Source organism: Denticeps clupeoides, chromosome 4, assembly GCF_900700375.1.
Source record: "Denticeps clupeoides chromosome 4, fDenClu1.1, whole genome shotgun sequence".
NCBI classification, from domain to species: Eukaryota; Metazoa; Chordata; class Actinopteri; order Clupeiformes; family Denticipitidae; genus Denticeps; species Denticeps clupeoides.
In genome coordinates, this window is record NC_041710.1 from 28,789,531 (window position 1) to 28,804,570 (window position 15,040).

Genomic DNA, 15,040 nt, shown 5'->3' on the forward strand with positions numbered 1-15,040 from the left:
AGACGGCGAGCGTCGGAAGGATCGTGTTCGAAAGGTCCAGTTTGTCGCGGGAAAGTTGTGAAGTGGCGCGTAATTACGCACGCCGCCCCCACCCTCCTTTTTTCCCCCAGTCGGAGGCGCACGGGGTGGCGTGGGGGGGAGGGATCGCCACTCTGCGCGTCCTTCACCGCGCTGAGATCTTCCCACGGAGCCCACGGACCCCACGGCGCCGCGTCCGCGCAGTCCGCTAAGCCTCCAGCACCGACCCCCGACCCGGAGCCCACATGACCCCGGCGTGGAAAACCCCACTGACGCTCCTGCTGGTGCTATTCATCACGCACGGTAAGATTTCGGGATTTTTTTTAAGTAAACATGACTGGCAAAAAGTGCAACGTGCGATTTTATGGAGCGCAGCGCCTCTTTCCCGTCAGTTCCCAACTTCAGCGTCACAGCGCGTTACGCACCGGGAGCGCGGGACCGGGACTCCGCGGACCGGCTGCCGGTTGCGCGCCGCTGTCCCCGTGTCGGTACTGCGGAACTTTATCGTCATTTTTTTTTACTAACATTAACAGTTCGCTACTTCTCCGAAGATGCCGATTCACCCACACGCGTCCTTCCTATTCGCTTTTACGTGTTTTAAGTGCGGATCCGTCTTTCCCAGCCCTGTTCCTGGAGGATCCCGCCAGCAGGTTGGACAGGGAACGACCAGGAGTGGAAAACACAGATCCACTGACTGCAGCTGGTTTAACCTTATAACCGTGATTAGAATGCTTTGATTGAAGTACATTGTGACCTCTCTTGTCACCTGACTGCAACCTAAACCCTGACCCTATAGGCCCTTTCTTTTTCTGACATCATAATCTAATTACATTGTGGCCTTCAGTACATTTGCATTTTAGGTTTTTAACCTGGTGAATATGAACACTTTCTGAACCATCATCTGTTGGATTTGGACAGATACAGACACACACACTCATAAATGCGTGTTTGTGTGCGTTATGAGCGTGTGAGTCATACCGTGAAATCGGCAGCAATGTACACTCTGTCCTGATAAGCTTGTCGTTCTTATGAGAACCGACACTGTGCAACTGTGCAGGTGTTCCCCCTTCTCTACCATGTTTCTGTATGTTAATGATAGGCTGAGGTGTGTGTGTGTGTGTGTGTTTCAGCTTTAATACTTGATGATGAGATCACTGGGCTGTAGTCTTGCTGCCAGGGCTGCTATAAAGCAAGGAGCCTTAAAATAGAGAACGGAAAAGACAAGGTGAACAAGGAAAATGTGTGTGTGTATGTGTGTGTGCTGAAAAGGGAGAGATTACCAGTTCCCCAGGACTCATCTCTCCTCATATTCAGCTCATCAGGTTCCACCACTTGCCCTTGGTCTTTTCCATGTTAACGTGGACGTCTTTTGGAGCTGGAGGGAGAGTAATTTCCCTTCTTCACCATGAAGCCGCCACCCCTCACTGCTGTCTACTCATATGTGTTACGTGGGAGAGGTGGACCGTGAATGTCACTCATTCTCTCCTCCACTGGGTTTCTCCTCCACTTCCATCACTTCGTCTCTCATGTTAATGTTACCATGTTAAGTGCAGAGGTTGTAATGAGCTGAAGATGGAGTTTTGTATGAATGTGTGTGCTGAATGGACCTTTTTTTATCATTTCATTCCATGATTCTGGGACACTGGTGTCCATATCCACACCTTCCCTGTGTGTTTGTTCCCACCTTCATTCTTGTAACCCACAAATGATTGCCCTGACCACAGCGTCTTATATACAGGTCCTTCAGGTAATGAATGGAGGGAAAATTGGCCAAATCAGTAATTTCAGTGGCCACGTATACCAACTGTGTTTATAATAAAGCAGAATTTAAAAAAAAAGTGTGACCTCTTAATATAATGTATGGTGATTTTATACATACCCTGTTTCCGATTTTTTACAATGTTGGACCATTAAAAGTCATATACCTTTACTGAAGAGCAAAATGTAGAAAGTCAAAGTACATTCTGTAAATTAGGATCACAAATCTTTAAATATGTAATACACCATAACAGATAGCAATTAATTCTTGAATTTTAAAGAATATCCGGAACATCTATAAACATGTTAATGCAGAGCGGCTTCCAGAATCCATCCCAGGACATTGGGCACAGGGAGGCGTTCCAGTCCACCATAACCGAATTATAACAAATAAATATCTATGCTATTGCACATTCTAATGCAAAATGATAATACCATATAATGCCACGACTCAACGTAACGTTTGGGGGTAACAAGGTGATTGCTTGGACCACGCCTCTTATAAATTAATAAAAATCCATTCGCCTTTGAGTGTGGCGATACATGAATCGTGATACATAACCAAATCGATTTCCACTTTATCTTAAGCAACTTTATTTGGGAAATGGCTTTTTCATGTTGGATCTGAATGTGGGAATACCCAACAGTGCACTTACACACACACACACACACACACACACACACACAAACACAGAGTGTAATGTTCGTTATGTAGGAGGGCTGTGGTATGAACAGCTCACCTGTCTCATTCGATTATTTCTCCATTTCCTGCTCTAACAGAGAACTGCACTTAACAGCATCCATCTCTCTCACCTATAGCTGCAGTGGTATGAGCCATGCTGGAATGTGTGTGTGTTTGTGTGTGTGTGTGTGTGTGTGTGTGTGTGTGCAACCCCTCTCTGTAGCATCTCAGCATCTCTTTCTTTGACTTTGTGTCTTTAAATGAATGCGCGTCTCATTCAAACAAACGGGCTGAAATCCCCCGCTCGGCCGTGGGAATCCCGTCTTGAAATCACTGATACCCGGATGAAAGGGAAATCTTGAAGGGACCCCAGTTATCTGCTGCGGTTCTGTTTGTCGCTCCATGTCTCGTGCACAAATAATCTCTGCGTGACAAACAGCCCAAAATCCCATTTTCACCAGAAAACAAGGCGCAGCCCTCCTGTGGCCCACACGCAAACACAGAGTCAAGTGCATCCACACACACACACACACACACACACGCATGTGTTAGATTAAACACATGCGTGAAAATATGCTCTGGGTTTGAAGATTAAAAACTGAAGTATGTGTGTGTGTGTGTGTGTGTGTGTTCCTATACATCTGCAACCTGCAGTTAATTTGCAGTGATAATTGGCTCTTTTATGAAGCCTGACATGAAATCCATCTGACCACATCAAATGGCTCCTCGACTCTAGTGTGTGTGTGTGTGTTTGGTATTAGCCTGTCTTATTGCTCATGCTCCCTGACATTATGTTAGCTGTAATCATAATACAGATACATGTATTAATGTATTTATTTTTAACAGCATAGACATGCACCGACTGGTTAATTTGCATCTCACTTTGGAGTTTGCGTCGTGAACTTTGATTGAAAGGTTTATTAATAATGTGAAGGAAATGCCGGTTCTATAAGGCCATGGTGCCGATCTGGTGCCTGGATCATTAGCACAGCTTTTGTTCTTCAGAGGAACCTCAAGGACTGAGATCCAGGCTTTTCCCTGATGGTGCTCCGCCGGTTTGATGTTCCTTGCCCGAGAGCGTGCCGAGCAGCTCGGTATCAGGAGATACTTCGTGTTCCGAATGTCACTGCAATTTACCGAGGTTATCGTTAGAGGCTTAAAAAGCTCTTTCTGGCTGATTTAGGTATTATTTCTTTATTTCTAAATATTTTAATCTTGCCAAGGTCCATTTAATTAATGAGTTCCTTCATCTGCTCCTAACCCAATTAGTCTTTGGCCAGAGGAGACAGTATACTAAAGTAATTAAAAAGTGAAATTAAAACAATAGGCTGGTGTTCTTTGGAGGCTAAACTTCCATCGATTCCCTCCCTCACTGTATTTATTTATGTATTTATTTATTTTATTCAACACTCTTGATATGTGGGTTATTGATTTATTGCTATTCAGATTAATTATACGCCAGTGCACATACTGGCAACGCTTCCAGTATAAAGCCGCGCGAAGGCATGAACTCCGAGCAACGTTTCTCTGCTCTTACAACATGCTGGCCCATCAGCTGCACGTCTTTCCTCCCAGGATTTCTGCTTCCAAGCACACGGCTCTTATGAAGTGAGGGGTCACGCTGGGAGACTTTTCAACCGTGTTAGATGGACTTTAGGGGAAAATTGTTTATACACAGGTATTACGTACGTATACGGACTGGTGGCCAATTCCGAAGGGTATTTTGTTGTCCATCTGTCTCCTGAAGATGACGATTACACATTCCACTGCACCTTCACTCACCAGGTCTCTGGGTAATGGCCGCCATCATCCTCCTGAGTAACATGAGACTGTGCCAAGTGTTCTGGAGGCTTGTGGTGTTCACGTGTCTGTATGTGTCTGTGTTATAAATGCTGTTTTTGTGCAATGATAACAACAATGCAGTTAACCCGCTTTAGCATTAACCAGCATGTTTGGCATGTTTCTTCTTGCTCTCACTCCATTCTTTTTCACCTCTGCAGACTGTTTCTCCTCTAAAGGGGAGGATCGTCTCTTTCGCCGTCTCTTCCGAAGGTATAATCCATTCATACGTCCTGTGGAGAATGTGTCAGACCCGGTTACCGTGGAGTTTGAGGTGTCAATCTCCCAGCTCGTCAAAGTGGTAATGAGATGTTTCAGGACAATTGCATCATTTCAACAGCTTTATTTCATCTTGACCTTATCTGTAGATCCTTGTATACATGACTGCATGAATAGTGCAAATAAATACTTTTCAGTATGTCACATTGTTTACATGGTTTTAGATTACAGGCATTTTATTCATGTTTTTATATTCAGGTTTTATATTCAAAAGCATTTGTGACAGTTCAAGAAGACCTCCTCCTTCCCATAGTCTCTCTCTCTCTCTCTCTCTCTCTCTCTCTCTGCTGAAAGTTTTGAGATGTTACACCAGTCAGGCTTTTAGATTAAGACCTCGACGAGAGTCAGCGAGAGATTATCGTAATAGATTAAGGAGCTGTAGCCCAGATGAAGAGAATGGGACTAGGGATTAAACCATAACTCTCAGAGGGAGAGGATTTCTGAAATGATCAGCTGTGGACGTTCTACTTGAGTAAAAATGTGCCACCAGCCTCGTTGCATCGTTTTTTTTACTGAATTATTTCTGGCATGTAACACACGTGCCTCTCACTTACACCTCACAGCATGCTCTTTCTTCCTTATTCAGGATGAGGTGAATCAAATCATGGAGACCAATCTCTGGTTGAGACATGTGAGTGGTGCTTCAACATTACATCAGTATATACATACACACACACACACACACACAGGAAGTCTTTGTTAATGCTACTAATACATTCCATAAATTGAGGACTTTTTCCAGCATGTCGGTGGAAAAAGGATGCGTTTTCTCTAATAGGTCAGCAATGCCTGGCCTGAAAAGAAGGGAGGACGCAAATACACAACTCACAAATATGGGGGGTTAACAAAATTTAACAGGGCACAGGAGCCCTCACACAGACACTACACATGAACATACAAAGCAAAGTAAATGACAAGTATACATTTATACTAATAATCACACAATCGAGTAATTAGGAGCACAAGACAGAGAATACAAAACTTCAGTCTGGGAAACAGGGAAGCCTAGGAAGGAGTCCTAGGAAATGGTGGTATTCTTAATATTCATAATGCTAACTCATATTACATCATTATGAAAAATTGCCACAAGAAATGGTTATTCTGTAATTGTAACGCACGCACACACACACACACACATGCTCTCATGGACACCACTGCAGTTAGGCACAATCCACTGCTCAGTGGGTGCATTTATAAGAGGTGAGTAAACCACACACCTAAAACAAAATACACATCCTTATCCCAGATTTTTGCTAAATTACTTTTTTAGGTGTGACATAATGTCATGACTTCCCCAGCAAAATTCAGCCATAGAGCGTGTTCATTTTGTGAGCGTGGATTTTTTTGTGTTTACTCAGAATAGAACAAATAACCAAAATAATCAATAATAATAAGGCCTCGGGCCTTATATTTGCATTATTGGCAATGCATAATGACATGTAGGACATGGCACAATGTTGACACAATGTTGACACAATTTGGTGTGTGACACTATGAGAGTATGGATGATAAAATTGCCTGTGTGGTGTCAACTATTCAAATATCTACATGCATATATATGATTACACTATAACAACATTTGGATCTATTGTGCAATTCATTCGTCCATTGGTTCCATTTATCATTGTGAGTTCATGTTTTTTAAGGGAATGCAAATTACATTCTCTACAAGGTTATCTAGTTGGTAATCAACACTTGGTAGTACTTGACTCTAGAAACCTGTCCTACTTGGTTACTCCAATTGGAATAGCTAGATTTGATGCACCCACAGTGCTCTAAATATACTTTATGCTACCAGTGTTGCATAAGAAAAGGACAAAAAATACACCTTCTTGGTTTGCATCTCTGAGCTTAGAAAAACATGACTCTACCTAATATTAATAAATCTTTATCTTTCTGTCGTACTCTAATTCTTAATATAGCTGCCATCATAACCTGACCTGTGAGAGTGTGTGTATAAAAAGCACATTACTGAGGACAAATAAATTACAGGCATCCTCAGAAAATTAATGGTTGTGTGCCTTATCCTAGTTTTCTTTGGACCCGTGACTGTAGATTCTTGCCTGAGACCCTCAGTGCAGCTCCAAATACATTTTCCACTCCCTGTTGCCCTTCCTCTAGCTGAAGTGCGGGTTTAATTGTCCATTTGTCCATTATAAGCTTTTACCTCTCGTATATGTCTAGTCAGAGCAGCGGAACCAGGATGCCATTATCAATACTCTTAATATCGATAGATCTAAAGAGGCAAAGAGCCTGTGCATGACACCTGTGCATAGATCTATTCACAATTGTGGTTTGTACAATAACACACAGTGGGATTTATTTAATCCACATACGAAATTATGCTTTATGAACGTGAAAACATATTGGATATCTTAATGTACACTAAGAAAAATATCAAATTTGGGGATTTTGGGGTACGTCTGTGGTATTTTGTTTGTGTCTGCCTCTCAGTAGGTTGATCTGATCCACTGTGTGGTTTTTAACATTATTTAAACATAAAACACAAAATGTACCATATTGGCCAGTCTGGCTCTGCATTTTTTGCTGTGTCTTGTTATTTCCCATAAGAACATGTGCACTGACCTACATTTCCTACTCTGAGCCAAAAATTGTCCCTTGAAATTAACAACACGCTTCATGTACAAGTAACAAGTTCCCGGCTTGAACCTTAGTTTAACCTCATTTGGTACCAGCATAGCCATGCCTTCCACATGTAATGAGAAACAGTTTTCATAGGAAGCCTTTATTTGTATTTGTCTCTGTTGCATATTAAAATTTCATAGTTACACAGTGCAGAGAGGGTAGAAAAAAACAAAAAAAAACACCATTGCACAGTGAGTATTTCATCTGTGTCCCCAAAACGTTCTGGTCTGCTGTAGGTGAACTACATACATGTGTGCAGTTATCATCCATCATTCTAAAACAGGTTAATATAAGTCAACATATTTTATTTTTATTTTAAAATAATTTCTCTCAGTGTTATTGTCAGTCATGTGATTCTGACAGATGAATTGCACATTATTTGCCATATTGTTGCATTTTTGGTGTTTTGCCTTTCGTCCCCTAATCAGAACCAAGTACCCGTTGTTGTAATGAGGAGCCCTGTGATGAAATCATGACATTTGGTTGTGTAACACAACGAGCACACGAACCGCTCACTTCAGCCTGACATCGGTTCCGAGAGGGAGGGAAGCGACTCTTGTCTGGGAACAGGCTTATGATTTCTGAAGGTGAAGCCTAGCACCAGCAACGCAGTGTGACAATGCTATACAGAGCTGGTGTATGTCAGAGTGCATTCATATCTTTACGAGGATTTAAATAAGTACATATGTTTAATTGTCTGTGGATCACGAGGAAACAGTCTGGTGGCGTTTAGTACCTGAATAGCATTATGTGTGGGCAGCATGGGTCTTTGGAGAATGTCTAGTTCTAGTGGGTGTGTAGTCAGGATTTATATGTTATATTTCTCAAGGCTTCCTTGTTGAGTCAGGTTCCTTTTGAAGTTCCTACGTTGGATCCATCAGTGGGTCTTTTTGTTCCAAGGCATGTGTTTTGGGGGTATGAAAATATGTCTGATTTTTATGTCATGCCTTGTAAGATGCATTGAAAGGTGTGGAAAAGTTCTATCTGATGTCTCTCTGGTGATCCTTTTGATAGAAGATTACTGAGACTACAGTTTAACCTGGAGCAATAACTTTAGAAAAGGAATTGATGCTTTGAAGATCTTTAGAATTAGGCAACTCTACCCATGATGGATTAGATGAAATTGAAGTCAAAAACTATTTCTAGAACATATTTTTTGGTACCGAAATTTTGATTTCAAATCAACAGGAGGAGATTGTGGGCTGGAGTTGAAGTCTCCTTGGCATGTGTGGATCGGGATTTACGTAAGCAGTTCACTGAGCCTGTCTGAGTAGCCGGGTGTCACAGTAAAAGTCCATACCTTGAAACCGAAACCAAGCGGAGGAACTTGAGATCCTGTTCCAAAACGAGACGGTTCCACTGACTCACTCATAGTGAAGGACTGGCTGAAACTCATATTACTGCCTTCATCTCATACGACTGTCTGCAACTCACATTACTGTGCACCTCGTGTTACTGTCTGAACCTCACATTACTGTCTGCAGCTGTAATGGAGGCGAGCGCAGGGCAGCTCCGATGGGTGTTTGATCTCAATCGGCATAAACGCTACAGTTTAACACTGGAGTTTTATTTATTCATCCGTTCGCTTTGTTGGAATCGAAAGGGTCTGCTGGAGATGGAGGAAAGGTGTTGTTTTCACTTTTACTTCTCTCTCACGCTCTGTCTCTCTCACTGTCACTTTTCTCCAGATTTGGAATGATTATAAACTGAAATGGTTGCCTGCCGAGTTTGACGGACTAGAGTTCATCCGCGTCCCGTCCAATAAGATTTGGAGACCGGACATTGTGCTTTACAACAAGTGAGTTATGACACTGAATTACAATGAATTACAAAACAAACCAATTCCTGGTGTAAAAAGACGTTGCTCTACTCATCTGTCAAAGGGTTAGATACTCATTTGCAACAGTATCGATGCCTCCTCCAGTTGACACACTACTACAGACATTCCACACAGACCCTCATCTCAAGGCATGAACGCTAGTTGACCTTCACAGCACTCCTGAGGTGGTGAACATGGCAAACACTGCTGCTTCAGGGCCTTCACGACCCATTTTACATGAAATAGAAAAAAGCAAAACAAAAAAAAAAAAAGTGACATTGGGACATATATAAGATAAGATAAAGAAATAAGATAAGATAAGATAAAGATGATCCTTTATTAGTCCCACAAGTGGGAAATTCGCATTGTCATGGCAGGAAGTGGACAGTACAAGATAAGAGCAGCAACAACAAAAAAAAAGCACAAATTAATTGTCCTAGAATAGAAACAATAAAACATTGAATGTGAGTTGTAAAAATAAAAAATATGTTGGTATATACATTTGTTTGTGATTTGTGAATATAAATTTAGATATATTTGTGCATAAGTTGAATAGAGTTGAAGTTGAAGCAAACTTCAGTCATTTATGTTATTGTTTGTGTTTTTCAAATGTTTATTTGACATTTTTATGAATTAACTCCCTTTCCCCTCATGGTATTGAAAGTGGTATCAAGTATCGATACTGATTCTAGGGTATTGGTATTGAATATGTTTTTTTCCAATATCTTGACAACCGTATATTTATCTGTATTGAATATAGTGTAGTTGGGACAAACACCAGCCAATGTACTATTAGAATGTATTATGTAGAATGTAATATGCTCTTAAATATTTCAAGTACCTGCACATATGTTTATGTTAAGTTTTGTTAATCTGTTTGTAATTTATGCTATAGTGCAGTGGGGGATTTTCTTGTGGAAGACAAAACGAAAGCCTTGCTGAAATATGATGGCACCATCACCTGGGTACCACCAGCCATCTTTAAGTCATCTTGTCCTATGGACATCACCTACTTTCCCTTCGACTACCAGAACTGCTCCATGAAGTTCGGCTCCTGGACGTATGACAAGGCCAAGATTGATCTGGTGCTCATCGGCTCCAAGGTGAACCTCAAAGACTTCTGGGAGAGTGGCGAGTGGGAGATCATTGATGCACCAGGCTATAAGCATGACATCAAGTACAACTGCTGTGAGGAGATCTACCCCGACATCACCTACTCCTTCTACATCCGCCGTCTGCCTCTCTTCTACACCATCAATCTCATCATCCCCTGCCTCTTGATCTCCTTCCTCACTGTGCTGGTCTTCTATCTGCCTTCTGACTGTGGGGAGAAGGTCAGTGCCTTGAAAAAGTCTGCATCTGGCATGTTACATTTACGGCATTTATCCAGAGTGACATTCAATCCGTAGTTACAGGGACAGTCCCCCCTGGAGACATTCAGGGTTAAGTGTCTTGCTCAGCGACACAATCGTAGTAAATGGGGTTTGAACTTGTGACCTTGCGGTCTTCTGGTTCAGAGGGGAGTGTGTTACGCACTAGGCTACTACTACTTCCCCACAAAGTGTTTTTATTATATGAACATAATCTTTAACGAAGCTTCTAAATTCATATTCTGAGCAAAAGCTACAAAGAAAATGATAATATGATGACAAAGCAAGAAAATATTGGAAATTCAATATGGGAACACTTAAACAACACAACGTAACTCCAAGTCAATCACACTTCTGTGAAACCAAAAAGTCCACTTAGGAAGCATCAATTTGACATGCTGTTGTGCAAATGGAATAGACAACAGGTGGAAATTATAGTCAATTAGTAAGACGTCCCCAATAAAGGCGTGGTCCTGCAGGTGGTGACCACAGACCACTTCTCAGTTCCTATTCTTTCTGGCTGATGTTTTGGTCACCTCTGAATGCTGGTGGTACTTTCACTCTAGTGGTAGCATGAGACGGAGTCTAGAACCTACACAAGTGGGTCAGGTAGTGCATTTACATTTACAATTACATTTACAGCATTTATCAGATGCCCTTATGGGCAGTGCAGCCCAACACCATGCAGGATGTTTGGTATTTGCCCAAGAACACCAAGATTGGCAAATTTGCTACTAGCACCCTGTGCTCTTCACAGATGAAAGCAGGTTCACACTGAACGTTCTGCTGCCTGCAACATCCTCCAGCATGACCGGCAGTGGATCTGTAAGGGTGTGGGGTGGTACTGACAGCCTCCATGTGCTCACCAGAGGTAGCCTGACTGCCATTAAGTGAAGTGATTGTCATTGTGATACACAGCAGCACAGCACACGGTGCACTCAGTCAAATGTGTCCTCTGTATTTAACCATCACCCTTAGTGAGCAGTGGGCAGCCATGACAGGCACCCGTGGAGCAGTGTGTGGGGACGGTGCTTGCTCAGTGGCATCTCAGTGTCCCTGAGTGTCTCCAGGGGGACTGTCCCTGTAACTACTGATTGTAAGTCGCTCTGGATAAAGGTGGTCTGATAAATGCTGGAAATGTTAATTTTAATTTTAAATGTACTCAACTACAGAGCCTCATTTTGACTTGTTTTAAGGACATTACATCAAACTTGAATCAGCCTGTAGTGTTGTTTTCCACTTTAATTTTGAGTGTGACTCCAAATTCAGACCTCCAATAGTTGATAAATTTGATTTCCATTGAACAATTTTGTGTGATTTTGTCGTCAGCGAAAAGAACAAAGAATATTTCATTCAGATGTTGTGTTCTCTTTATTTTTTGACCAGTGTAGTTTAATTTGAATGTATCAGATTATATTAAAAAAGCTGCATGACTGTTAAATGGTAATGAACTGTTCAATGTAAATGGGCAGTAAGGAGGTTTTATGAAGGCTTCATTTTTATAGCTTTCTTCAGTTCATAAAACTAAAATGTTTGTTCACAATGCAGCTTTTCTGAGAAGCTTTAGGTGCTAAAGCTTCAGTCAAGGACAATTTTAAAAGCCATGCCGGCCTTGATCTACAACAAAGAGGAATATTTATTTTGTGTCTTTCGATTTCAGTGCTTTTGCAAAAAAAAAAAAAAGTGTTATGTACATGGAAGTAATGTGGCCATATCTCCTCCTCTACTCCCACAGGTCACGCTGTGCATATCCGTGCTCCTCTCCCTCACTGTCTTTCTGCTGGTCATCACTGAGACCATCCCCTCCACATCGCTGGTCATCCCCCTGATTGGAGAGTACCTGCTCTTCACCATGATCTTCGTCACACTCTCCATCGTCATCACCGTATTTGTGCTGAACGTGCACTACCGCACACCCACCACCCACACCATGCCCGGATGGGTGCGCAGCATCTTCCTGCGGGCACTGCCGCGCATCATGCTCATGAGGCGCCCCATAGACCAGGAGGGCAAGGAGGGCAAAGGAGAGCGAGAGAGCGGAGGAGGAGGGGTGGAGCGAGGGAAGAAGAGGAAGAACAGCGTTGGCGGCCAGGCGGGGCTGAACTGCCTGGATTTTGGGGAGAGCAAGATGAGCCTGGAAGCCAAGAAGTGTCCGTGTCACCCGGGCAAGGATGCCTCAGAGGGGGATTGTGGGAAGGTTGGGAGGCAGATGGGCTCTCCATCGGTGAACACGGTGGTGGCCTTCTCAGTCGTCTCGCCTGAAATCAAGCAGGCTATAGAGAGCGTCAAGTACATCGCTGAGAACATGAGAAGCAGGAACAAGGCCAAAGAGGTATATGCACACACACACACACACACACACACCTTTGTATATGTTTTTTATTTGTAATTACCTTAATAATTCTAATTCTAAATCAATTCAATTATAAATGGATAATCTCCATCTGTTCAACGTTTAACCATAACCCAGCCCCTAAACTCCTTTTTTTTGGTGCAGCTCTAATATACTAAAGTGTTTCCATTTGGAGATGCTAACATCAAATAGTTTTACATGTTACACCACAACATTATGCAAAAATACACCGTTCCTTTGATTTATAAATGGATTAAACTGTAAAAAGCACACAGCTCCTGTGGAGCAATACATTACTTAAACACAAAAACATGTACAGAGACTGGCATGTGTCTATTTATTTAAACACTTCTCTGGACAGTTTAAGTTTATGCAGACGTACGTATGCAATATAGCAAAGGAAAAGTCATTTTGGAACAGGTGTTATTTCCACTTTTTAAAATTAAAACCAAGTATACAATTTGCCATTTCTCATATCATGTTACATGACCTAATTAATAACATTTTACTAAAATACTGCGATGCAAAGAGTGACAGTAGAGCACCTAAAATTAGCTAATCAGTTGCAAAAAATAATAAAGAGTCATAAAGAGTCACTGTATTTTTACTGTATTTTTATATTTTAAGTGCATGTCAAGGCCAAAACAGCACTCTGGTCCAGGCGGTGCAGCAGAGGTGGTTGGGCGCTGCCTGGCCTCAGCATTGTGGGCTGCAGCTGAAGCCCACAGTGTCTGAAGGAGAGATAAGGAGCTGGAGATTCTCTTCTGTTCTCAATAAATACAGCTGGACTCCCCCAGGACAGCGGCGCTTTGATATGGAAAAATCTCCAGCTCTGTCCTGTCAATCCAAACTCTCCATATTCCGAACCAGATTAACATAAATTCACACACATCTTGCTAACTTGCGAGATAACGTGCTCTCTGACCTGGAAACCACTTTTTCCTCTTGGTTTTTATGTTTTTCAGGTGGAGGACGACTGGAAGTACGTTGCCATGGTGATCGACCGTATCTTCCTGTGGGTGTTTGTCCTCGTTTGTGTGCTTGGAACTCTTGGCCTCTTCCTGCAGCCTCTCATCAGCTTCCTGTCATAGCTGTCAATCAGTTATCAATGACCTGTCACAAATGCTTCATCACCACAGATGACCAATCGGAAGACAAGGGATTATTTTAGTTCACGTTATACCATGGCCACCTGAAATCAGATGTCATAGATTAGCTTTATTTGACCTTTGACCTCTCACTGGCTTTGATCACTCAGCATTAGTGTGAAAAAAATTGTATTGAATATTTGCTTTATGGACACTCAGTATTTGTGGGTCTTTGTGGGGGCAGAAACAGCGTTAACACCAACATGTGGAATTTAACTAGAAAATGAGCGTGTGGGAAACTGTACTGAATTTGGATGTGACTGGAAATGAAAGACTCCAGGCATATTTAATTACAGCCTGAGGTCTGAATGTGTGTGTGTCTGTGTGTGTGTGTGTGTGTGTGTGTAGATCCTGACCAACAAATCCACTTTTCATTCTCTTGCATTTCCCATAATCCCCACTTTCATGTCTGAGTTGCTCTGTTCTCAGCCATATGAGCGCCTTTCTTTTCAACCAGTTGTTGCTCCTTTTCTCTTTTCTCTTCCTGTACGGATGTATATCAAATAAAGTCCTTTATAAATGAGCATTTCTCTTATGCATAATCACACTCATTATGATTAATGCCAGAATATAAATGTGAAAAAAGTCCTTCTGTAATGACAAGTTTAATCTGAACTCACACAGTATCCTCTGGGCTGTGTTCTGTGAACTGTATTTTCTGGGGTTTCACGGTCTTTTGATGTCGACTGCATCTTAAAACCAGTCAACAGGCAGCGCTGGGGGAGGGACTAATGAAAAAAATGATGCTTTTTAAAATTCACGTGAAACACACTGCTAGGGTGCTAAGACTGAGTGTCCCAGGGAAGGGGTTATACTTCAAGTTCAAATATAATGCTGCCTACACTATCCAGGGTTTTGCGTAAGCTGACTTAAATAACCACAGGGATTTCAAGCACTACCCACCTCTAGTGACTGCTGCTGATGTCATTTTTAAATGTTAATGTCAAGCAACGTTACATCAGTGCTGCAACGCTCTCGGCACCATGCGGGCACGTCTGAAAATCTTTTATGTTATGAGCGAAAGCTGTAACCCGCCATGACATCTATGGCATTTGCAAGTAAAAATTTTTTACTTTTCATGCAAACGCTTAGCTTTAATAAAAAAAAAACGGCACAGTGTTTTTTTTT

At 42.0% G+C, this 15,040-nt stretch overlaps 1 protein-coding gene across 1 annotated transcript; it reads left to right on the forward strand.

Moving 5' to 3' along the window:
* chrna6 (cholinergic receptor, nicotinic, alpha 6) lies at positions 1-14,435 on the forward strand. Its single transcript, XM_028975160.1, has 7 exons — positions 1-321; positions 4,459-4,598; positions 5,163-5,207; positions 8,911-9,020; positions 9,937-10,375; positions 12,147-12,743; positions 13,730-14,435. The coding sequence occupies exons 1-7, from the start codon at positions 264-266 to the stop codon at positions 13,853-13,855; spliced, it is 1,515 nt and encodes a 504-aa protein (XP_028830993.1). The 5' UTR covers positions 1-263; the 3' UTR covers positions 13,856-14,435.
* Positions 14,436-15,040: the final 605 nt, after the last annotated feature.